This window comes from Rissa tridactyla, chromosome 12, assembly GCF_028500815.1.
Source record: "Rissa tridactyla isolate bRisTri1 chromosome 12, bRisTri1.patW.cur.20221130, whole genome shotgun sequence".
Lineage (NCBI taxonomy): Eukaryota > Metazoa > Chordata > Aves > Charadriiformes > Laridae > Rissa > Rissa tridactyla.
In genome coordinates, this window is record NC_071477.1 from 172,938 (window position 1) to 199,571 (window position 26,634).

Consider the following 26,634-nt stretch of genomic DNA (forward strand, 5'->3'; position numbering starts at 1 on the left):
GGGAACGAGAGAAAAAAAGTAGGGAAAAAACCCTAGAGAATAGATTGAAATTCTGAGGACTTCAAACCGTGAGAGCTGGGTTTAATTGCACTGCATTTTTAGACCCTCCCCCACTACCCCTCTGTGCCTTTCCAGATCCTGCCCACCTCCCTGACTTCTCTGTGGGGTTTGGTGGCCATGACAAGGCGGCACGTGACAAGACAAACCCATTATTTAACAACTTCTGGTCCCCATGACACCTCCTTATTCACTGCTCAGTTTTAAATGTGTGATGCATATTCCACCCAAAACCTGCGGAGGTAACCATTTTTTTTTTTGTAGCAAACAAAGCAGTTCAGATCACAGAACACCACCCCCCACCCCGAGCTCCCCAAAAAACCCAACCCCAACACCACGATTCACACGTTTTGGCTCAAGAGGGCAGCAGATATTATATTTCGGTTTCTCTTTTGGTTGGTATCTCATTTACAATATCCACCACAGTCTCCTACCTCCCCGGCAGGACAATAGGCATCGCTGAGTTGGAGCTCGCTCAGAACAGCGGGAGACAGCGGAGAGGCAGCCACTGGTGCAGGGCTCTCGGGGTCTCCAGGGCGCGGGCAGCGCTGCCGGGAAAGGAGGGACCACAAAACTGAATGCAAGGTCCAAAGGAGCAAGAGACCAGACACTGGTTACTTGTGACGCTAACGATGATTTTGTCTTCCCCTCTCTAAAAAGGGAGGATTACCATTTTTTTAATAAGGCACTAAATAGACACGTTACATAAAGGAAAGATACATATTAAAAACTCGTATAAATTCATCAGTTTTGTACCTTTCATGACAAACTAGATTATTCCTTTGCATTACTTTTTTTTGTGGCTTTTTTTTTTTTTAGGTCATCAAAATTTAGGTTACATGACTGTAAAGCTATGAAGATTTCAAGAGCTGTGGAAAAGCAGTCTGAAATATTGAGAAGGTACAGGACTATTTCTAGGAGAAAATAAAAAAAGCAAAAAATAATGATCAAACTTCAAGTTCAGCTATTCATCATCATCTTTAAAATATAAATATTGTTCAAATGGTCAGAACTTCAAAACCGTTCTCGTGGTTTTTGTGTTTTTTTTCAAGTAATAGAAAAGTTGCTTAAAAACGATAGTTATTGCCTTTATATCTTTCATTTATGTCACTCTACTAGATAGCATCCTGCAGAAAATTAAATCACACCTCCTTGTAAAAATCTTCGCGCTCCGTGGTTGCCCTACCGACCCTTCCTCGTGCTCGGAGAGATGGGGCCGAGAACAGGTTCTTCCCTTTTGCTTTCTCTCACGCGCGCACTCAGGTTCCTCACTTGCTCACTCCGTCACATACAAATTCACTGTGAGGGTAAAACACATACCAGACACCTACACAATATAAAAATGTAAACAATAGCATAGTAAGACAAAACGCTTCCGAAACCAAGATAAATTAAAGTCACAGAATGCCCAGCGGGCAGGAGGGACTGTGCTGCTGTGGATGAGGACATCTTCAGGAGAGGTAAAAGGGGTTTGCTTCTAAAGCGTTAAGCATATTTCTTTAGACTTTAATTAATACATCACAGGAGCAGATTCATTTCCACCTACTGTATCTGACGCCTCTTTAGCTAGGATAATAAAGTAAAAAATAGCAGAGACCAGAGGCAGCCCAGGGGATGGTGGAGCTGCGAGACATGGCTGCACCCATTTATCCCAAGCAGAGGTTTGGGAGGTTAATACAAAAGGAAAATTACTTTCACCACCACCAACCACACTTTTCAGCTCGTACTTTCAATGAGATATTTAAAGCCCAGCTGAAAGGCCGCTGGTGGGTACATTATCATTTACTCAGATGAACTTCCATAATCACTGCTTTAGCTTCAAATATGGCCCTTCAATTGAACATTGAAAGAAATGAACCAAAAACCACTTTGTTCCTTCAGACACAGAAGTTTATTCTCACCCCCCCCAAAAGGTTAGAGGCTGTCCAGAAGAAAAAAAAAAAAAAAAAATCAAGTATTTTTTGCCTGCTTCAGTCGCTACTGACTCTTAGAAGCAGGGAGTTTTCATTTTACCTTTTTACTCCAATAATCCTACCGGATAACATACACATACACACCGACTCCTCTTGCTTTGTAGGGAATGTATAGAGCCGTGACTGTTGGTGGCCACGCGCAAGGACTCTGGAAATTACGGATTTGCATAAGATGCAGTCTCGCTCACCGCTCCTCCCCGGGCTGGCATCTCCACTTCAGCATTTTCCACCCCCTTCCAGCTACTTTGTTCTTCACTTCAACACAGATCCCTTAACAGGTTCATGGTAGACATGATAGAGGCTTTGACCAACACAAGCACTGACATATTTATATTAAAAAATAGTGCAAAATTTCAACATTTATATAAATAACTCTAAACCCCTGCTTTTGATTTTTTTGTTTGTTTTTTTTTGTTTTTTTTTTTTTTTACAATGTAATACACGTTTTTTGAGTTGGCACTCAAAAAATTGCCATTTTTCTTCTAGTTCAGAAAACAACTTTTTTTTTGTGAATAGGCCTCTTCTAATACAAAAATACTCCCGCTCCTTACACATACACTTTCTCTTATTTTTAATATATATTTATATATTTATATTGCAGATCTTTAAACAAAATGTTTTTGTGCAAATATTTTGTCTTTAAAGATAAGTGAAATAAACAAAAGAAAAAGCATTCACACACAGCTCAACTAGAAACAAACAAACAAAAAAGGACTACAGTTGGTGTGGGTTTTTTTTCCATTTTAAACGTCTAGACACAGCTCAATAAAGAAATGTTTTTGCAAGCTTGGTACGCTTGTGCATTCAGACCAGACATAACAAGTAAATATTTATACATGGAGAGATGGGGAAGGGCTTTCTTTTTTTTTTTTTCCTTTGCTCATCTTCCTCAACTCACTCACTCTCCCCTTTTTCTTTTAACGAGAAGTGCAGTGTGTTTCATTTACTTTCTTGCCTTTTTTTTTTTTTTTTTTTTTTTTTTAAAAGGGATGCCCTTTTTGTTTCTCTTTCTCTTTGTTCCACGCAGTTGTGCTCTCAAGGCCATTGATTTGTGAATGATGGAGTCTGCTGCCCTCCAAGAGGGAGGGCATCCCGTTGTTCTGCTGGTGCTGGTAAAAAGTCGACCCGGGGTAGTGCCCTATCACCTCGCTGTAGGTTGGCGGCGGTCCCTCCATCCTACCGTTGCTCCCATAGCAGGTTGCACTGATCCCAGAGTTACTGCTGGGGGGGCACGGCCCCCCGTACACAGAGTTATCTATCAAGTCACTGTCAAAGATGGTTCTGTTGGGGGGGGCCCGGACTGACTCCCTGTTGAGCTCCATCTGCTGCTCGGGGTCCCGCAGCTGCAGCGTGCAGGGTCCCTGGTACGGAGGGGGCTCCTCGCCGTCCGACAGCGAGATGGTGGGTGGCAAGTCGATCTCATGCTGCATGTAGGGGTAGGTCGGCTGGAACCTGTTAAAGCGGTCCCTCTGCAGAAAGGACGGCACTGCCAGGCGGTCACCGGGTCTCGGGGTGTAGATTTGCTGCTGAAAGGGAGAAGAGGGAAGCGTGAGATGCCGCAGCCCAGGGGCGCAGGAGAGGCAGCGGCACCCGCACCCGCGTCGCCCTCACCTCTGCTATTCCATTCCCCGACATGGTGCTCTCCGAAGGCCACAGGCTCCCCTCCTGCATTGGAAAGGAGAAGAGAGCGCAGAGTGAGTCCGGCTGCAGTGGGGGCTCTGCTCCTGCGAACGGCTGGTGCCTGCTTTCACCCTTCACCGAAGCCCAGGCAAGATGCTGCTGCTGCCGCCGTCGCCAGTGCGTCCCAGCGGCAACGCAGGGCACGTGCCCTCCTCTACCTGGGCAGCCAGCTCTAGTAGGGGAATCCTAAGGGTATATGCTAGGGGTATTAGCATATTACCACTGAAAAACAACACTTCTGGTTAAAGTTACACTCAATTTTCACCTCTGTTTATATTTAATAGATCGCTTGCAGAATGAATGATGAGAATGACACCAGCAAACAATGCTCTCCCATTTGCAGACTTCCCCCCTCCCGCCCACGCTCACCCAGCATGTTTCTCTCCCTGGTTCAAACACGCCAGAGGAGTATTTTTCAATTTGTGATCCATGAGCCGTGGGTGATTCACAAGACATCACAAAATGCTCCATGAAATAATGACAAGATTTTAAAAAATTAAAAAAAAGAAAAACCTTACACCCACATTCTGATGCACACAATCAAGGAAATCATGTAAAAATAAAGATAATAAGTTAATAACCAAATGTTAAGCCTAATTTTGATTTGGCTAAAAAAAAAAAAAAAAGAAATCTATAGCAACAGGATGGTTTCAGAGTATTTTTTCCTCAAAAGGATGTGTCGTCCTTGGCTTAAAGAGACTGAGGAACTGTGGTCTAGAGTCTTCCTTATGCTGCAAGCATCACATCGCCCTGATCCTGCAATCCAATCCCACATGCCAACAACCCCAGGCATGAGAAAGCCACAAGCCAATTTCCCCCAAACCATGAGATTAGTTTACGATTCATGATCAAAACAAACAAACAAAGGTTCTTCCCATTTGCACAGTTCACCCTAGACACTTTTGCCTTAAGAACTAAAATATTTAAATATTGCTGATATTCACATATAGCAACATCCACCCGGCAGGCAGGGCCGGAGGAAAACAAGCCAAAAGGCTCATAATTAAAACCTGGTATAGCTGGCACTTCTCAGTTCCTTGCAGGTGAGTCTCCAGTTCTGGCACTAGTAAGCCAGGCACAGGCAGAACTATTCACCACCAGTGGGAAAAAAAAACCCACCAAGGGTGTTTCTTTTTCCCTTTAAGGTGTCCCATCTGAAGGCCATTCTGGGGCCCAGCCTACGCAGCAGGACTTTCAGATGAGCAAACCACAAGCTTTCCTACTACGAAAATACCTATTTCTATAGTAACCGTGGTGGCTGGTCTGGGCAGCCTGATGCCCCAGTGAAAGCCTGTAAAAAGCTGCAGTGGTACCGCAGCACCACAGACACCTTCGCTGACAAGTCAAGAAGGGATTTTGCCTGTCTCGTGCTCCCGGGACCTCCTCCAGCTGTGAAACACATCTGGCCTCATACCAGGCTGCAGCATGCAAGGGAAACACTGCTGCAAACCTTTCCATCTATCCCAGTAGGCAGCTGAGCAGCATCTCCAGTCCCCCAGAAGTGTCTTGGAGAGTGGACAGACCAGGGGTGCCCCTGTGGGCAGAGACACCCATTAGATCCATCCCTCCCATGTTTTTGGGAATATATTCTCCCTTGTGGCATCGCACGTGGTATCAGATATGGAGAGAATCCCATCGGGTTCCTGTTTTTGAAGCTCAGCTCTGCACATAAACCTCAAGGCAGTCCTGTTGCCAGTGCAAGGAAAACAGTGATTTATATGGAAATGAGACAGCCCAGATTCTTCCCACTTCTCAGTGTTTTTTAGGGAGCATCTCCTCTGAGCAGAGGTTAAGTGCCGCAATACCGGCACCCTCCCCAGCTACAGCTGATGTATGCGCTGGTTGAGCCATGTGCCACATAGCCCTTCCTCAGCAGTTTTATACAGACCTTGAGACTTCAGTATGCAACTGTTTACACAGGCATCAACTGTTTAGTCTGGTCTATTTTACATGTGTTTCTTGCCTGCAGGGATGTCTACAGTCAAATTCCCCCAGCAGCCAAAAGACCCAAGAGGAACTGCATCTGCCACAGATCAAATCCTCACCTCTAACCCCCTGTTCGGCCACAGTGCTGGCACCAAGGGCATGGGGAGGGTTTCCAGCCCTTCACCTCATCCCAAAGGAGGCTGAAGCAGTGGGCAGGAGCGGGAAGCACTCCGAAAATCCTGTTTACTTTGCCATGCCCCTGTGGCAGACTTCCTGAGCAGCGAGTACCCCACTGCCTTCTGCTAGATGTTTATATTTAACTTGGCAGTGGTCAGTGCCATGGCAGTATCCCATCTGCTCCCCTGTTCCTGGGAGCGATGTCAGGTGGCTCCCGCGAGAGTGGATGCAGCCCAGCGCTCCCCAGGGCGCGAAGCATCACTGTGCACAGACGGGGCTGCCTGCCGCGGCAGGCACCAGGGGCACCCACACACACCCCCCTGACCTGAGCTGCCCAAAACACCCCCACCTCTAAGCACCCACTCACCCAAAGCCTGCACCCAGTACACGACCCAGGCATTCAGAGGAAGGGCCCTGACTCACACATTAACTCATCTGTTTGCACAGATGAGGTCCAAGAACGATGCTCTGGGCAACACACAGATGCAAGAGTAGCAAACCAGCAGGAACACCATTAAAATGGGACCGGCAGAGAGACAATGAAGTTCACCACGGCCAAGAGCAAGGTCCTGCACCTGGGTCAGGGCAATCCCAAGCACAAATCCAGGCTGGATGGAGAATGGATTGAGAGCAGCCCTGAGGAGGACTGGGGGGTGTTGGTTGATGACAAGCAAAACATCAGCCGGCACCATGCGTTGGCAGCCCAGAACCCCCCGCAGCCTGGGCTCATCCCCAGCAGCGTGGGCAGCAGGGCCAGGGGGGGATTCTGCCCCTCTGCTCCGCTCGGGGAGACCCCCCTGCAGTGCTGCCTCCAGCGCTGGGGCACCAACAGCAGAAGGACACAGAGCCGTTGGAGTGGGGCCGGAGGAGGCCAAGAAGATGATCAGAGGGCTCCCAGCTCTCCTTGCTCACCTCTGATTTTTGGAATACTTAGAACTTGAATTCATCTCAACAATGGCTGAGTCTAGAAAGCCATTCTGAAGTGAGAGCCGAGACACTGCTGTTTGATGAGCAATACGCCTGTAAAAGCCTCCACAAATATTCCAGGACTCACTACAGAACCTAGAATCACTTTTTAATTTCTTTTTAAGAGATCAGTCTTTGACTTTTATAGAACTACTTGTTTTATTGATGTCAGAGAATTTTCTCTGTAAAGCTGCATGGCACAGATTAAGTCTCTGAGCCTTCAGGAGGACTTGTATTTTCCATTTTGGGGGACAAAGGTATGCTTGGAAATTGCATTTAAACCACTTCGTCTTGGTGGAGTGGAATATTAGTGTTCCAAAGGCGTGGAGTCAGTGCCATTATTATTGCAACAAAGTTTTTAGTAGCATTTCTTAAATACTCTAAGTTCTGGAAGAAATAAAGGTACTTGTTACAAGGAGACAGAGTTTAAGTACAGCAAGAATGGTAATGGAAAAACACATGATGTAATACAAAAATTCCTTGCTAGCAAGAACTGCATTAAAAAAAAAAACCTTCAGGGAAATTAATTTCTCCTTCAGTTGTAATTTTTGAGCTACAAAAACAAAAAAGGACAACTCCAGGAGACCTAGCAGCATCTTGACCATGGGATGAACTACTTTAATATTTTAAAAGATGAAAAGCATGTAGGCAGCTCTGGAGCCTGTCTGCAACAGCAAAATGAAGTCTGGGATTTAAAAAGCCCAACACCAGTTCAGTACAGGTTTAATGGATTACATAAACTGGTATCCAGTTCAGCGCAGCTTCCACCTCCCAGCCTTTCATGCTCATTTGGACCAGAGCTGTTTTCTGCAAAAAGAAACGCTGTGCTGAATACAAACAGAGCTACCTTTAAGATCTTTATGATGACTGATTCCACTGTTAACAACCTTCTTGCTTAGCACACGAGGGGCTCCTCTGTCCCATCGGGAGGGCGCTGGGGCCACAGGGAAGCTCAGCTGCCACTCCATCAGCGTGGCACTTGCACAGACGGGGCGGGGAGAAGGGCAAGAATCATACAGGAATCTCGTGGGGAAAACCCCCAAGACAGTGCATTCGCCTTTATCTCCTTAGCTCTGAGGAAGGTTTTGAAGACACCATATCCCCACCGAGGTCCAGCAGAGGCACGGAGGTAAACCTTTGCTGAAAAGCTGTTTAATTGCTGTTGTGTCTGAAGGCTGAATAAATAAATGAGCTGGTTTGGTGTGGGAACTGGGCTGAAAAATGACTGGAAATTTTGTTATGGTGAAATTTAAAAAAAAAAAAAAATTAAAAAAAAAAGAAGAAAGGAAAAAAGGCATTATTTTTTAAACAGTCAACAATTTTTGATGATTCAACCTGAAATTTTTGTTCAATCTCCATGTGATCTTCTCTTCTCTTTCCATGTTAGCCTTCTTTCCTCTTTTTAAAGAAAATAAAAACCAGGCCCCTTAAGAAAACAAATTAGGATATTAAAATAAAAAAGGCCTTATATGATACTTGCTTTGAAAATGTAAAATGAAACATTTTGGTATTGTTCAAGTAAGACATTCCAGACATGATAAAACAGTAAAAAAAAAATCTGGAAATGGGAAAACAATCTTTCTGCTATATTTAATAACTCATGTGCTCAGATGCCCACATTCTGCTACTGTTGGAAGCGGGGGCACAGGATGGTGAGAAGAGACGCAGGATTTCTCTAAGTGCAGGAGGAGCCAGGACATGCGAGGGGAGTTCAGCTCCATCCCGACACAGGCAGGCGCTTGAGCAGCCGCTGCCCTCGCCAGATGGTTGAATGCGGGATCACGCACTCCCGGTACAGCACTGGTAAACGGCCGGAGGCCAAGCTCACCCCTGTGCCCACAGCCCACAAAACACAGCGTGGTTCAACTGCGCTCAGGGTTTGCACAGCTCCCCTTCCCACAGGTCGTCCTCCTCACCTCGGCACCGTGCGTCAGTAAGGGACCATCATCTGCTGTGCATAATGCGTGACAAAAAGAGCCGCTGCGGAGCAGAGGGACAGCCTGCGCCCTGGGCACCTGCTGGCTGGACAGCCTTTGACAGCCCCGTACCAAACACTTATTTAACAGGAAGTGTTAGAAATCGCTCGGATTTAAAAAAAAAAAAAAAAAAAAAAAAAAAAAAAAAAGGAAAACAAAGAGAAAAGAAAAAAATAGAAGAAAAAAAAAAGAAAAAAGGAAGCAATCCCAGTACTTGCACTTTTTTGAAGCGAGCGTGGATTTGATAGAACAGAGCACGGCTCCACACCAACCACCCCAAGGCAGCCCCGGTGCACTCAGCCTGCCCTGAAGCCTGAAGTGGAGAGCGTGCAAAGCAGCGACCTTGAAGAATCCCTATCATTTAAAGAGCTTTAAGATCCTTCAGAGTGAATGCTAAAAAAAAAGAAGTATCAGTACAAGATAACCCTGCACTGAAGACAGAGACATGTAGGCAGCAGTGAACAGTACTTGCTCACCCTCCACAAAAACATGAAGTCTTTTCTCTACAGGTTCTCGTAAGTCCCTGAGATGCTGCATTTGAGCAAATAGCATAAACCAACATCTGCCTCAAGGCTGGAGAGGCTGCCCCTCGAGTCCCTGACAGAGGTACAATTAACATGTTTCTGCTTGGGCTTTTATGAAGCAGGGAGCCTGGGTTACGCAGGGAATCCCCTGAGCATCCCCTCAGAGAGATTTTTGCTTGTCTGGCTGACAAGTGTTTTCTGACCCCTCCACTACAGTAGTGGCAGCACCACTGGTGAAAACTGGAGAAAGTCTTTCAAAATTTCCTATTCTCTTCAAGGCAGGCACTAAGTTTTTATGCAGTCACTTGAGGGTCTCCAACTGGAGCCTCCAAAGGACTCGATAGTTTGGGGCTGTTAAAGGTAAGGCATGTGCACCCCAACCAGCTGAGGGTACGTGGTCGTTTCAGGAACAGGACGTGCCAAGAACAGCCTTGTGCAGTTACTTTACTAACGTAATGTCTGAATTGCAAAGCTCAGGGCAAAGGCAGAAGCTACAGCTATCCATATATCACAAAATATAGGAACCTGAAGAGCCAGAGGCATCCCTAAAAGGGCCCCCTCCCCAATAACTGAGAGACAGAAGACAATGCCAAGACCCAACCTGGAGGGTGTCTCTTCATGCAGTGTCAAGCGCCACATGAGCAAACCTGACCCAAACAAATGCCTTTGGCTCTGATGTTTCCACAGTGTCACATCATTTGGCAAACAGCACAGGCCGATGTGGCTTGTAAGAGCACGGGGTGACTTACTGATGAGAGGTTTTCATCTCTCCGCCTCCCCTGGCTGTGCCGGCTGATGAAGGATCGCGCAGAGAGTTTGTAGTGGTTCAGCAGACATGTGATCACCACCACCATCACCATCATCACCACCACGATTATGATTATCTGTACAAACTCCAACTCCGCTGCAAAAGAGAGAGACAGACTTTAAGCCACCAGAAAAAGCAGCATGTAATAGAGCACAGGAAGGACTAATGTGGCCAAGACGCCAATGACACCACTGCATCTGTCCCCAGTAAAGCTCTCACACACACCTACCTGGACTCTACCGGCTTTGAACCCAGCTACTTAATAAAACCTCATTAATTCACTTTTTCAGTGACACAGAAGAGTCTCTAGGAGGGATCTTTAAAGATGCTCTATGAAGCAGAGTGGTTCCAAGCTACAATGCAAACAGGACATCCCAAAGCCCTCCCATCACAGTGTGCTGGAATGCCCCCACCGCCAGATACACAACCAGCAGCATCTCAGTGCTTCATGTGCCTTGCTCAGGGCCATGGAGCTATGAACCAGCACAATTCATCCTAATGAAACAATTTAGCTAAATGCAAGCTCAATTTCTGCAATTCTCTTCCCATCACCATTGTTCCTTCCTCCAGGGAGGATCGGACTGAAGTCCTTCTCAGCACAGCCTTGCACCAGGCACACATCGTCCCCTCTGTCATGGAGGTGGGACAGCGGCACGGGGAGCCCACAGCATGGCATGGCAGGAACCGGTGCTGGCAGACCCCTCTCCCTGGCGCCGGCAGACCCCTCTCCCTGGCGCCGGCTCATCAGCCGCAAGGCACAGGTGGGGCGACCTCCTGCATGTCAGCAAGACGCCAGACAGGAACAATGCGGCTGCCCACAGGGCCCACGTCCCGGAGCTCCAGAAATCCCTCAGCACAGGGCTCAGCCAGCTGACACCAGCAGCTTGAGTGGCTTGAAGTGGCATAAAGGAAAACTGCCAAAAATCCTCCAAAGAAGAACAAGCAAACAACAGACTATCCAGTTAACTCCGGAGACACTTGGCAGGAGGCAGTAAGAAGCTATTCCTAAAATTTCCTAAGGAAATAATTCCTCACACCTCTCTTAGTCTAAGGAAAATGGAGTATCGGAGGCAAATGTAGCGCTGGGGTCATTATTTCCATGGATTTAGCACACAGAGCAGATGCCATCCCCAAACTGCTCGGTCACTCCCCCAAGCCTCCTCGTGCCAGCAGTGCCCAGGGCTCGCCATACCCAGGACAGGGCAGCAGCAACTTCAGTGCTTGTCATAAAATTCAATAATTCTGGGGATTTAAACTTTGTTTTCATCTCAATAGGGACAGCTATAAAATCCAGTTTTGGAAAGCTGTGCCCTCAGCTAGAATGGATGCTGACATCTGTATTTTACCTATACAGACACACATATGTATCTATAGATACGTAAGACGACCCATCACGCCTCGAAGCACAGCATCACACTGTTTGTACCAGCTGGGGTGACTTCTGCTGAGTCAGGCAAATTTAATTTTATTTTTTTTTATGGAAAGTTTTCTCCTGGCAGGTGGCATTTAAGTGCCAGTAAGAGCAAATAAATGTCAAGAAAATGGCTCAGGTGGTAAGTGCTGCCAGTAACCTTGGAGCTCATTCTGCTAAACAGCAGCTATTTCTGCCATTGCCCAAAATGCTTAACCAGCTCTGCCCACCACCTTCAAAAAGCTGAATTATGCCTTGAAATCAGGAGCTTTATCTGTCACTTAAAGTTAGATGCATGAGTGACTTGGAGCCCGTACACTTACAGCACCCCTAAAACACCACTACCTCTACACTGCAAGACTGCACATGGGGAGGGAAGAAAGGGATTAAAAGCTATTGAGATCATTGCAAAGGAGTTTTGCCTTAAAAATGCCTTTTAACTAAAGGCACTTTCTTAAAAGAGGAGCTCTGGGTCTTTTCCAGCAACCCCAGCAAGGTACCTAAATGCCACTGTGACGGGAAAAGCCTGGAAAAAAACACACGTTCCCAACAATTTATGGCCCAGCCCCAAAGCAGCGTCAGAGCTCGCCTGTGGGAACCACACGTGTCATTTACAAACGACCTAAACCAAGCTTCCTACACACGTGTACAGACATATAACGAGCAGAGCCTGAAGCAGAAGAAAGGGTAGGAATTCCGTCAGAATCTGGGACAACACACCGGTGTCTCATCCATCCCCATCCATCCCTGGCTCTGGGACTCCTGCAATTGGGGTATTACAAAAAACAGTCGCAAAGAGGTGCAATAGCAAGGCCCCGTGTGACTACCAGGAGGGAGGGGATGCCGGTTTCTGCCAGGGAGGCTCCTCCTGACCCATCTCTCTATCAATGCTCTCCTGGAGCTGGTGCTTGGGACAGGCTCGACCCTGCAGGGTGATGGGGGGTTCGGCCATGCATCACACCTTGCTCTTCAAACTCTAAACTGGGTTATTTCTGTGTGGAATCTAGTCTAATGCTACAGCAGTCACACTGGTGTTATCAATAGAAGAGGGATTTTAATATCTTTCTTTGTGGGAGGAGAGAGAACAATTAAGCTGCAAACGGGTTTGGTGAAACATCTGACTGATAAAACCTGATCAGCTCCCCCCATTCAGACTTTGGCCTTTTCATGCCAATGGCTTGCTCTTCTCTGATCTCCTTCAACAGCACAGGGAAGCAACAGCTCAGTTGCTGCAGTGGAGCACGTCTGTCCTTGTCCTGCAAACAGATGAGGGCTCCAACATTTAAGTATCATACATGAGAAATGCACCTGCCCCCATGTCTTCTTTGGTGGTGCTGCTGAAATTAAACTTTCTTCCCAGTGCTATACATTGTTATGGTTTGAGAAACTCACAACAATTTATTGTCGTTTAGACAATTATTCTATCAACTAATGACCCCTCCCCACCCAGGAAGAGGAATCGGGGTGAAAACGAGGAAACCTGAGGGCTGAAATATAAACATATTTAATGGGATGAGGCTAGGTAATTAACATTAATAACACTAAAGAGCCAGTATTGATCCAGATGCCAGTATGAAATATACAAGGATCATACTCAGCCCATTCTGTCAGCAGGAACCTGTGCACTCCCAGCAGCATGACACCCTGGGCACTGCGAGCGCTGCGGCGTCCGAGGGCAGGGAAGGGCTCACCGGGGCAAGGAGTTCTCAGGATCACAGCCATTGAGGGAGAGAGAACTTTGCAGCAAACTTTCTAATTTATATTGAATGTGACGTTCGTGGTATGAAATGATCCTGTTGGCGAGCTTGGGTCAAGTGCCTGGGTCTTGCTCCACCTCATCCCTGTACCTGGCTAAACTTGAAAACACTGAAGCCTTGAAACCCACGTAGCGTAGCTGGCTATAAATTAAATATTTTCACAAATTCAGACACTGGAGTCTTCTAAAGTGCAGTCTTCCCAAGCACTAGAAGTTAACCCTGTGCCGCTCACACTAGGAGCGTACATACAGACGAGGAGGCCTCGCCCTGGGGGAGCCGCGCGCGGTGCCCAAGTCCTGCTCTACCTGGGCCTGGCCTGTGGAGCAGCGCAGCCTTGCAGAGACTAGGAGCAAAAGCGTCAGGTACCTTGAGATGAGCTTTAATCCCAAGAACGCTCATGCTGCCAAATCTGGCCTTCGGGGGTGTGTGTGCGCGCGCCGAATCAACCCCAACTCAATTTCTGCTTTTCAAGTTTCAAGAGATTCATACCCATCCGAGGCGCCAAAGTTCCAGCCAACTCTCCCTCTGTTTTAACTTGTCTCCATCGGCTTCATTTGCAGAAGGGGGAAAAAAAACCCCAACATGCTGGAAAGCTGGATACACTCGGTAAGATTTCATCCAAGCAGTTCAGTCAAACTAATGAAGAAAGATCATTAAAAACCCCAAACTTGGAGTTAATATGTTATTATACAAGCGCAATTCAGCTGCTATGCTAATAAAAAGCCTTTGGGGAATGAAAAACAAGACAAACTGCAAAGCACATAATTTATAATTCCACTGGTATTCTTAAAAACACACATACAAAAAAACAAGAAAAAAAAATACTCAACACATTCTGTATTTGTCTTCCTAATCATTGCCACTTTTCAATTAGAAGGGACCTCATTCCATTTCTCTCTGTAATTTTCCCCAAGGGAAGCATTATAAATGCACTCAGCTTTACAACACGGGCACATTCAGCCTGCAAATGCAAAGTAAGGTCACAATAATTTGATTTTGCATAATTTTTACTCCAGAATACGTTTCAAACTAACAGGTTCAGACATCACATTGAAGTGACACAACCTGCTTTTCTGTGTTTTCTGTCTAGACGCGGCAGCTCTGGGAGTCGATCAGCACACATGCAACTGTTTTGCAACTAAGCATTTTTCCCCCAGATTCTCACAATCCTGAAACTGGATATTCGTGACCAAGTAAAATCACTTGTCATGTCCCATTCTTCGAGTTTGTGACTCGCTTGCCACTTTAAACCACGCAGGGCCCTAAGTGTTTCATAGCAGATTTCTGTGAGGGAATGCCAGGAGACTCCATCGCTTCCCAACACCAGCAGACTCCGCAGCACGCAGGCTGCTCTCTGCTCAGAAGGCTCGCTGGAGGAAAGCGGCACATGCCTTTGCTGCCCAGCCACCATGACGTTACGGCTCTGAAGTGTCAGAAACATATGAAAATGGAAGGTGGCTGCAGGTGGTGCCCATGTGGAGGCACCGCACCGGCACGGCCAATGTGGCACCCAGCCCCATTCCTCCCACCAGCACCACATTCACAGCTCGATAAGAGCAGCTGCAGAAAGGTATATCTCAGAGCTTCTTCAACTGCCTATGAACAAAATGCTCAGCACCCACTGGTTTAAAAATTTATACATATTTTTGCATGGAGGCAGAGCTATTTGAGTCAATGGAGCGCTGAGCCTCTGCACACACACACACAGTTCACAACAGCTGCAGGGGAGGCGAGGCTATGATATTCTTTAAATGCATTTCCTTACTTTTTACAGCTATACTACAGCTCATAAAATGCTTACTATAAACATTATTAATGCTCTTCCTTCCACATAAGAGTATCACCACTGAAGACAAATGATCCAAAGCGCTGGCAAGTATAAAGAGGAGGAAAAAAATATATATATACACCTGCATTTTGCTGCAGTAATTACAGGTACTCCAGCTATCATTTACAAGTGGACAGAACAGCTTTCAGACAGGGTGTCAGCCAAGATGACCTTTGCGTTCAGCCACCTATAATACACATCTGCAGGTCAAAACAGTTATCTGTAAGCTTCAATTATAATTTCTATGTATATTGGAATTGCATATCGTGAGAGAAGTGATGAGAAGAAGTGAAATTACTCAGGAGATAATGGCTAAGCTGAACAAATGTAGTTGCACTAGCCACAATTCCTAAGAAAAAAAGTTTTAAAAAATATGCCAGTCATCATAAATGTTGTGGTGCACTGTGCTAAAACCCAAGTCTGTTCTGCTGAGACAAAATTAAAGCAAGCAGAGAATCCCCTGCAGAATACTTTGCTTCTCCTATGTTCACTTTCACTTCCTCTGGGTATTTTTATCATTAAAAACCCCTTAGTTCTGACTTGAAACAGATTGCTGGGACAGTTCAAGCACGATCAGTCCAGTCACAAGCTCACACAGACTATCAAAAATATGCTCCTAAGGGTACAGATTAAAAACAAACTCCTGCTGCTGATTTCATCTTCTGGCGGACATCAGCCTGGTGTGAGGCAACCCAACTCCCTGCTGCACCCCAGTCAGGACAGGAGACCTCCCGAGCAAGCCTCGCTCTTGAAAGTTAATGAGCCATCAGTTAAATTTTAGCCAGGATGGACGGTATATGCACCTCAGCTTCTGGATACTGACATGACTGTCCCTCAGCATCAGAGCCCCATTATCACTCATTTTATTAGTATTCTTTGGAAAAATACATCTAAAACCCTGTTTTAAGGTTGTTCCGTGCACCTAACAGAGGGGAAATCTAGTAACAGAGGCAGGCAAAGCCTTCATCAGGTTTTGGGAGTGTTGGGCACAGCCTCACCGCTACAGGGAAACTTCCAACATTGCTCCAACATCTGCAATAGCACAGGTCACAGAAAAGACAAAAAAGTGGCTTTAAAATGAAAACTGAACTCCAGTGGTTTCCCCTCATCTAGAAACTGACGTGAATTTGGGTAACAGAAAAATCTAAAAGTAAACAAGAGTCAGGGAGAATAAAAAGAAGCTGAGAACAATGCAGATTTTGCTATTTCAGGACTTTTCAGAGAACTGTGGAAACAGCACTGCTGTGCCACCGCTGCCCACGCGGGCGCTCGCCAGCAGCCAGCTCCTGGCTGGGCAGAGGGGTGTTTCGGCTGGCCACTGGTTCTAGCCCACTGCAGCGCAAGGACCATCTTGTTGAAGACCCTCCACAAACACCTGCGATCTGACAGAACAGAGCCCTTGTCTATGCTGGGATGTTACTCCGCACCCCAGCCATATGGAAGTTTCCAGGCTGGCCATTTTCCACCATACATAGGGACTACTGTTAATTAGACGTCACTTATGTTCCCAGAGCAACATCCTGTAAGTGCTGAATGCAAGAGTCAAGGAATCCCACCACGTACTGTGCCTTCACCTCTGGCCTTCGCTTTCTCTGACACACTACAACTTTTACACCAAGACTGAACAGGATAGTTTTGTACAGAGATTCCTCCTGCTGCCTAACAAGCCTCAATAAAATGCACAGAAACAGACTGAGACTTTTCTAACTTTCCTGTTGAAGTACAAGGAGATGCAATCAGGTCTCATACAAACCTGGGCAGCACCTCTCTACCCTCCAGAGAACAAAGGCTAAAGATGGCAGGCAGTTTGAACTCCCTGGTTCCGTCCTGCCCCTGCAGCACCCCTGACCACCCCAGCAGGGCCCGCAGATGCCCACACAGGGTTTCAGAGCACAGGTTCGCCCACATCATGGGCCCACCGCAGCCTCCTGCCCTGCTCAGGTGGCAGAGCCACAGCCTGTGGATGACGCTGATGCAGACAGTGGAGGCTGGCAGTGGGCAACGACGGAATTAAGGTCCCAGGGAAACCAAAGAGGGCAAATAGCTGGAGCAATGCTTGGCATGGGAGACACAGCACGGCAAGCGGAGGAGTGCTGTCTCCAGGCACCTAGATCAGCCCAGGCTCCCAGCCCATCCACCGCAGAGGGACAAAGTCTTTCCCCAGGTCACTCAGCCCAGGACAAGACCCACCACCAACTTGGCCTCACCAAGGAACCCCGTCCCTCCTGCGACCACAGGAGGGGCACAGCCCTTGGCACAAGCATGGAGCCAAAGAGCTCACGAGCAATGGGACGCAACTACTGGGCACAAACCTACTGTCATGAACAACGAACCCATCGCACAGGGCACCCGAGCCCTCTGCTAGCAACCGGCCCTTGGGTGAACATGTGCCTCCTGGGGGGGTGGGGGAGCAGCAGGATACCTGTCGGCACCATGCACAGAGGTAGGTGATGGTTAGAGAAAGTAAGGCTGAGAAAAGCACCTTGCTGTCTGCTCTCAGGGCCCTTGCTCCAATGATGAAGCAGCACTTTCCACCCCTTTCCGCTTCACAGTTATCTGGGAAGCCTGGCTCACACCAGTGACTCAGCACCAGGATTCAACAGATCCTGGCCGAGAGTCTGCAATGACGTGGACTGGGTATCTTGGTGGGACGGTCCCACAGCAGCCCCCGGCACGGCCCCAGGGACTGGGGACAGCCGGGCCACATCCCATCCTGAAGCTTATGAAACCCGTAAGTGAATTGCTGCCTACCCTCAGCTAAATATGGTGGCACTGTAATGTCACACCACATGTCCCAGCTTCTTACATAATCCTTGGGGATTTAGGCTAAATTCAACTGACTGCAACACTCTGTCCTCCAAGCACACCCCCCACACACCCCGGAAAGGAGGGTCTCTACACACACACCCCTCCCCCCCCGAGTCTTTCCAGGCATGGCAAAATTAACCGGATGAATTAATGAAAAGCGTTCACAAACCTGCAGCCATCACTTTCATCCCTGATTTTCCATTAACACCTCCAATATCCACAGAGCTGCCCTGGCTGCATGACTCAGAGCAAGATGCAGCACAGATGCGCACGGCTCTGACTGCAGGTCCCTCTCCTCCCAATTTTCTCATCTTTTCATCCACTGCCACCCTTGGGCTTCTTCTGTTTAAACAGGTTCCTTGCAGCCCTTCATCGCAGTGCTCTAGTTACACAAAAAAAGCATGTAAAAGACACAAATAAGGGTACAGATACTTTTCGACTGAGCATGTGCAGAGGAGGCTATTCAAGAGTAATCAGGAAGGTGGCAGGGAGAAATGGAAGTCCAAATCACACTGGTACGGGCAATAACTTGAAGCTTGGAGCTGAAAAGCGTCCATGCATCCTTCCTCCCTGTCCATGATTCCCCACATTCTGCACTTACGAGCTCTGTGGGATGCCAAGCAGGGACGCTCAAAGATTTCAGCCCAGAACGGTTTCAGGCCAGTAACCTTAAAGTCTTCTCAGCAAGCCTGTGCAGCTCCCCAAAGAGCAAATGGAAAACAATTCTTGGAATAGGGGCGGGCCTTACATCAGTAGGTGTCTGTCAGCACCCAAAATCTGGGCTGCTTCATTAGCATCCTATACGAGCATTCTCTCAGCCGCTGGTCCAGAGGTCCCTGCCTGCTCCCCTACCCACCCCGGGCCTTTGACAGACAGAAGAAAGATACAACCCACCATTTTCTCCAATAGACATGGGCTGCCTTCTTCACGCAAAACTTACTGCCAACAGGTAGGCAGAGACACTGCCCTAAACTAGAAGTGATGGGTCTGACTTTCAGCCGTTCTCAACACCCACATCTCTGGCTGAAGGCAGCAGCAAGGGCAGGGACTTGGGCACCAGCAGGATGCAGAGGAGGAGGAGAGGCATCCCTTATCCATTCTGCCTGCTGCTTGACAGCCTGACCCTCTCCCCTCCCCAGTCTGCACTGACATTTCAGAGCACCACAGCTTTGGCAGTGCCCAGAGGCACCATTGAGAGCAAAGAGACACACAAGGACCGTCCTTGCCACGAACAGCTGAGAGCCTACCACTACTTTGCATGACCCAATAATTAGGGCACAAAACAAGTCCTAATCACTTTTGGAAAATGAAAGCTGAGGACACCCTGTACACCACCCTGCCTTATGCGTACCGACAAGCTGTCCTTTGCAAGCAGAGAACCAGAAGCTGACATTACTGAACTAGCCTGCAGCAGGCCTGGACCAAAGTGGGGTCTGTAGAGCTGGCCTGAGGTCTGCCCAGTCCTTGTGCTCGGTTTAGCGCCCTGCCTGCCCCAAGAGCTTGCACTGGTGCCTGCTGGGCGAGCACACTTTTGGAGAGCAGGAGACAGATGTTACAGCAAAATTTGGGCACACTTTGGAGCAGCATGTGGCTCCCTGGAAGGACCCGAGGGTAAACGCAGCAGAATCTAGTCCAGCCAAAGTGCTGTTGTTATGCCAGATGCTCATCAAAGCCTCTGTAAAAGGATGTGGGTTAAGCAAGGTAGCCAAAGAGTGGACTTCATTTTTGCTGCTCAGGGCTAAAGAACATGAACTTGAGAAGAGCCATCTAAATCTAGTCACCCTTCTGAGCTGTGATTTTAGGAAAGAATAAACTCACAACTCTTCAGTAAGCAGCTGCAGGGACCCAGACTCTGCAGCATCCTATGGGGTCAGTGCTGGGACCATGTCTGGCCACAGTCCCTTGCCCTCCCCTGTCCATACATACGCCACGGAGGAAAATACCCTGGAACAGCAGCAGCACAGCCTGGTGCAAGCAGCTCTGCCCCAGCCCAACCTTCCCAGCCCTGCTTGGAAAAGGGACATGCCCATTATGCTAAACATTACATTTGAACTGCTCTAATTTGAGCAAGAACCAAAACAGCTCCAGGCAACAGCTGGAATCCAAAGGCTGCCAGAGAGGGTGCAGCACTGAACACTGCTCCTGGTTTACAGAGGCCATTTCATCCACCAGATGCCGAGCTCCACTTGTTAAAGAGACCAACGTTCTCCCTCTTGGAGACTGTGGACAGGGAAGAAGAGATGAAAAGAACAAAGAACTTCAGATGGCAGATTACTCGCCTTCCGCCACTCATCTGTTAGGTCATCTTAGAAACAATCAGACCAGGCAAAGTCAGTACTGCAATATTCGTGTATTAGCATCTGCTATATTTATCTTCTAAATAATACCTCCATAAAACCACATACAAAGGCCCCATCATACTGCTAACGATTGTATTTGTTTACAAGGCAGCATGGGCAGTACTGGAAACAGACACAGAATACGATCTTGATATTGCTACTGTGGGCACTAATCAGCAGCATCTTGGACCTGCAGCAGCAACATTGAGGCATCAAAGACAGCAGGATCTGGCCCATGACAACAGGCAGGACAGCTGGGAAGAGTCCGTTGGATTTGGTCCCGCTTCATGCATCATCAGTACAGTTAAGAGCTAAATTGCATTTCCAGATTCAATATGGCCAGTTCTGAGGTAGCAAGCAGAAATAACGCTGTGCAAGCTGGTCATGGCATGCTAAGAGTGGGGCAGGAGGGCAGAGAGCAAGTGGGACTCAGAAAAGGAATCAGTTTAAGAAAAAACATTGCTGGAAAAAGGGTGATGGGGCCCCAAGAAGTCATGTTCACAGTGTCAATCCTTGGGCCATCACTATGCATTTAATTTAGTTCATTTTCTTCATTTGTCACCCCGGGTAATCAAGCATCACATCCTCTGAGTCACTGGCAAATAATGGCCTCATTCTGCACGCCCACCCCCTTTTTTTGTTTGTTTTAAAGGAAATGACCACATTCCATGCTTATAGCCATAGAAATATCAGACTGGTTGGGCCTCAGAAATTTTTTTAGTCCTTAAAACACAGTAACTGTTTTTAAAAGGTGACCTTCCCAAACTAGCATGGCCATGGTTACGGGGAGTGGGACCTGCACTCAAGGGCCAGGAAGGCAGGATCAGCATGGCTTTCACATGGGAATTGCCAACCTGAGAGCTGGGGTAATCCACTCTTTCTGCTGGGACACCCCCAGCTCTGGGGAGAGACCTGTCAGCTGGAGACTCGTTTAGAGAAACTCCTAAAGACTCCCAAAGCTCCCTCAGAGCAATGAGAACTAACCAGGTTCTTCGGGACATTCAAACTCTCTAAAATCTTGCATATGCCAACCACTTCCCTCCCTTTTTGTGCCTATTTCTCTCACCCTCCCCATTTCAAGGATTTTGAGACAATGTATTTTGTGCACAGTAAGCCCGATCACAGTCTACTGAGATGACTGGGAGTACATTGCTTTTGAAGTCACTCCCAAGGGTAAGGACAGCTAAACTAGATTAAAGGAAAAAAGTAATTTTGATTCTGCGCTTAAAGGACAGGTAAATTTGCTCACTCACTAGAAAATGCTGAGCAAGGCTGATGGCCCCCACCAAGCTGAGAACAACCAGAGCATCTCCTGCTCCCTGAGAGGTGGCATGACAGCACCAGCCTGGACAATGACCGGGACAGGAGCAAGGGCAGTGCATTACCCGCCCCTTGAACAGGAGCATCCAGAGAGGGACATGGGAATGACAGTTTACAGTTTGCAATCATAAATAGCATGAACCAGAAAAAAGACCTACCAAAGAATGAGTGAAAAAACACAGTATGCAACATCTGGATCAAACCCTGCCAGCCCACCCCGAAAGACCAAAGAGGTTTTATTTGTCAGGGGTATTTCTACAGCTAGTAAAAATAAACACATTAATAAATAAGTATTTTTGTACACCCTGGAAACACTCCCAATCAATATGTGGCTTGGTACCACTTTCCTTCCACCCAGCAGAAACTCATGACAAAGGAAAGCACATCTCATTTATGAACTTAGCTATAAATACTTCTGCTAACTGCCATTTAGGAATTTCATTTCCTGCTTGAGCAAGTCCTGTTGAAAGAGGCAATTACCAAATTTGTTTCTAGTTATAGAAATAGATGTCTGTTGCTGCCCACATCTGTTCCAACAGACAAATTGCCAGTCACGGACACTCCGAGGAGAGCAAGTGCTCCATCCAGGAAGGGCTTTGCCACCTCTCCAGAAAGCTCACAGCAATTGCAGGGATTGGGTTTCTGATTCCAGCTTCATGTGAGACTCGTCTCCTGCTGCAGCGGAGCTGCCTCACACTGACGGGGCACCTGCAGCTCCACACTCGGCCGCACCGCCAGCACCACACCCACTGCCACTGGCACCACCGCAGCCGGCTCCCCTCCAGCTCCGTGGAGGCACCCAGGAACAGGCACTTCATTAGTCTCCAGGCCCATCAAAACAAGGAAACTTTAATTCTGCAGGTCACGAGGATCCGTGATGCTGTACTTGTTCTATGCACAGAAAGGAAGCAGCAGCAAAGCATTCTCCTCACTGCAAGGCAGCAAGATGTCACAGGCTTTCCTGCTCCACGCGGGACACCCCGCTGCAGAACAGCCAGCGGTGACGGTGCATGGGTGTCAAGGTGAAGGTTTATGGCTGTCATCAGCACAGACCACAGCCACTCCCAGCTGAATGCTGAATATACCAGGTTTTACCAAGTCTCCCTCCGTAGTGCCCTCCCTTTCCACTTCCCTCCACCCCAGCTGTCTTCTAGAAAGTTTCCATTTCCACTTATTCCTGGGAAAACTGTTCCGTAGCAAATTCCCAACAGGCTTTGGTCCTGTAGGACCAGCGCTGGAGCATGGGCACCCTGAGAGGGACATGGGCATGAGGACCAACACCTGTGCTGAGCACAACACCCACTGACCGGTGCCCAGCACTGGCCCAGGGCTGTGGTGTGGAGAAGCCGGAAAAAACAAGGAGCTGTGCCCAGGGAACCTCCGCTCCTCCGGCACCTTCCCCACGTGAATCAGCACAGCCTTGCTCACCCTCCCGGCGCAGCCCCAAGGAGCCCATCAGCACCTGGAGCAGTGCTGGGGATGCCCCGTGCCCCATCCCGAGGCTCCAGGCCATGGTGCCGCACCAGCCGCCCCACAGACGAGTGTTGAAATCACGGGTTGAGCAAGTTGGCCAAAGCCACACGGGTCACGGCAGGGCTGCAACTGCGACCAGATTTCCTCAGCCCTGTCCAAGGCCGTCCAGCAGGACACTTCTCCCTTCTCCCCCTCTCCTCAAGCGCTGTTATCATCTATATTGTTTTGCAGCTTTTGCTTACAAAAGGAGCGACCTTCCACAAGGTAAGGCACTCCCATGGAACAAGGACAATCTTAAGTTAGACATAATTATGCACTGCAGAACAAAATATGCAAAAAAGCATGCAAATGCCCAGACACACACACTGCTGTTTGGTCACTGCAATAGTCAAGTTCAGCTCTTGAACTGGTCTGACCACCACCAGATGGGAGCAAATGCCTGCACGTACTCTCACACAGACATGTGAAAAATATTTTATATATACACACACCAGAGCAAATGGGGGAGGTGAGTAAAAACACCCCAAAGCTGACAAAATTAAAGGTAATAAATTTACTTTGACCTCAGCTGTAGCAACAGCCTGAGAAAGGGTTTAACTCCTACAGCAGATATGCTGGAAAAATCTAAGTTTTATTGTAGTGTTTTGCAATTTGTGAGTTTTTAAGCATGCACAAAAAGAGAAGCTGCTCTCCCATGTAAAGCCCAGCAGCGTTTGCTCAGCAGAGATAGTTTTTGGAGCTGTGAACAGGGCTGGGTTCCCATGCCCTCCCCTTGCCCGGCCATGGCAGGACAAGCCAAGCCTCCCCATCCCAATCCCCATCACCTGGCACATCTGCATCTCTCAAGCCCACCCCATTGTCCCCAGCACCCCCATCCTGTCCCCACACAGCAGACTGATGACACTGAATGGCAGTGGAGAGCTGACCCGCGAGGTCAGTCCCAACAATAGGTTTTGGAGGCAGTTGGAAGGGAGAGGCCCCCAGCTCGCCCACTCCCTCCACAGAGGTGATCTCTAGCCTGGTTTTTCATGCCACCTCTGTGGGCCACCTGCCCCCAGGGACAAGGATGCTCCAGTGGTGGGCAGCCCCCCAGCCCCCAGGGATGAGGATGCTTGAGTGGTACCCCAAGGATGAGGATGCTTGGGCGGCCTCCTGGGGACGAGGATGCGGATGCTCTGGCAGGCCCCCGGGGACAAGGATGCTCGGGCTGCCCCCCAGCCAGCAGGAGGAGAGCGGCAGCTGCCCTTGCACCCGTGCGGAGGGTGACGTCGGGAGGACAGGGAAGGGGGGAAGATTATCAATGGACACAGCTTGCCCTTTTCACTGCATTTAACAATAAAGCAGTAGCTATAGCAACAGCGTTAATTAATGCATCCGATTTGCATAACTAAAACTCTGAACCCATTCAAACCTTGCTGATATTTTCATTCTTAAACCTGGCCTACAAGGCTGTGCTCTTATGGCAAGGGGAACTCAAACAAACACAGCCATCCACACGTACTGCTCCACTTGCAGAGAGATGCAGGTACACGCAGGACATCGCACAGAAACCGTGCACAAAGCCACCCCTCAGCTGCGGCTTCTGCGGCGTGACCTGCCGGCGAGGCTCCAAGAGCGATTTGCTCCACATACCTTTATTCCCCCAGAAACCATTAGCATTTGCAAATAAGCACATGGAAAAGAACAGAAAAAGGGGGACTGAAGCGTCCAAAAAATAAAACAGAGGAAAAAGTGATTTTCAGAAATGGAGGAAGTAAAGCACATTCCAAGGCAGAGGGGGTAAGGAGATAGGCAACGTAAAGGTTTCAGACTATCGTATAACCAGAGGGGGAAATGTCTTTTCACCACAAACATGCATCTGCATGATGTCTAGACAGTCATAAAAAGGGCAATTAAAGTACTGCAGGCTGCAGTTAAGCTAATGTCTCCTTTCCCAGTCTAAACAGTTGAAACACACTGTACTAAGTTAGAAAAAACCCATATAGGATAAAGAGAGAAAGTCAAGTTTATAAGGAAAAATGTTTTGAAATTCAGTTTTAAGTAAGCCAGTAAATTAATTCAACCTTGTCAAATCTTTGCCTTATAACATATCAAATATTCCGCCTGCGTCCTGTCTAGACTGCGATAACAAAGGGCATTTAAAGCCCTGCAAGATGCGCTGACAGAGTAGCCATTTAAAGATGCAGTATTGCTTTCTCCATCTAAAACGATTTGTCAGATGGAGTTAAAATGAAAATGATAAGTAATCACTCTGGTTCACAACCATTTCAAAAGAAAAAAAAACCACAAAAACCCCACAGCTCATAGATATAAATTCCACTAAAATCATTCCAGTGTATCATACCAGTGGAATTTGTTTGGCCTTTTTTTTTTTCTTAAATCGCATTTGCTTATTTTTTTTTATTTTGTTAATCTGAGCTATCACTAGCTTTCTGCAGCACATGCATTTCTAAATAGGAGTGTATTAGGTCTGAAAGGGCCAGATCCACGTATTAATTGATTTATTGATATAAAATAATGACTTGTGGAGAGACAGTATTAAAACTCCAAGGGTTAAAATTGAAAAGGATGTATTTTTTTTTAATTTACTTAAAAGCAAAAGAACAAACCATCTCACATGAGAGAAAGCAACCAGTCTCCATCACTGATACGGTTCAGCCTGGGCAGTCGCTGTCCCCAGGAGAGTGAGAGAAAGAAAAGTTAAAGCAAACTACGTGGGTGTGCACAGCGTGTTTTTTTACTGAAAAAGGACCATTTAGCAGGAAAAGCAAGGGCAGATATAATCCTGTCTAACACAAGAAACATTCTCCTCCCTTCCTGAGCTTTATCAGCTGTTGGAGAACTGAAATCTCAAAAAATGTTTATATGCAGAACAGCTGATCTGGCTTGGCAGGACAGCAGGCGCTGCCCACAATGGAGCAAGTGCCCCGCAGGTCTACAGCCATCCATTTCTAACAAAGTGCAAGACAGATTTCTAAAGACTTTATTTTGTTGTGACATGGCATGACCAGAAGCCCCCGGCGAGGGAGGGGGCTGGGACGTGCCCAGCCCTGGGTCCAACCGCACCATACGGCTGCTTCTCGGGGGGACGGTGGGGAGAGTCACCCCTGGAAGTCCAAAACCAGGCTGACTGCTGCTCCTCTCTGCTCCTCGTCCCACAGGCATCCCACCACCGCCTCGCCTGCACCTCCCTCTCTCTCCCCACCCTTCTTTCTTAATTATTATTTTAGTAAGACTGTTTCTAACTTCACTGCTCATTCCGCAATATCCCAAGGGCTACAACTGTTCATTAGACAGAATTTCTGCTTTAATTGCACTGACACAGATGTGTAGGTTATCTGGAAAAAAATTACTAAAATGAGCAGTGAAGAATGGGGCTGGATGCCTTTCTTCCCTTATGCAGAGTTTAATTTAACATTATTTCCCCCCATACCCTGTAAAAGCAGCATCATTCAGTGCATCATGGGTTCACAGAGGAATTAACCCGGATTGTTCCCGCTGCCGAGGTGTGCCCTGCTCCCCACACGGCACCAGGGCTTCCCCAGGGGCAAAAAAGCCAGGTTTGGCTCTGGAGGCAGCAGACTAGGGCCGGGGGGCCTGAGGCCACCAAC

General features: G+C 47.7%; 1 protein-coding gene across 3 annotated transcripts in view; it reads right to left on the minus strand.

Annotated features, from left to right (window-relative positions):
* Positions 1-2,584: 2,584 nt before the first annotated feature.
* Positions 2,585-26,634, minus strand: part of PMEPA1 (prostate transmembrane protein, androgen induced 1) — a 45,801-nt gene continuing 21,751 nt past the window's right edge. For 2 of the 3 annotated variants that reach the window (XM_054218523.1, XM_054218525.1), the window contains 3 exons: positions 10,029-10,183; positions 3,642-3,695; positions 2,585-3,556 (listed from right to left, as the gene is read on the minus strand). In XM_054218523.1, the coding sequence (XP_054074498.1) occupies positions 3,011-3,556; positions 3,642-3,695; positions 10,029-10,183 (755 nt within the window). In that variant the 3' untranslated portion in view covers positions 2,585-3,010. The remainder of the gene's footprint in view (positions 3,557-3,641; positions 3,696-10,028; positions 10,184-26,634) is intronic. The other variant, XM_054218524.1, reaches the window with a different exon arrangement.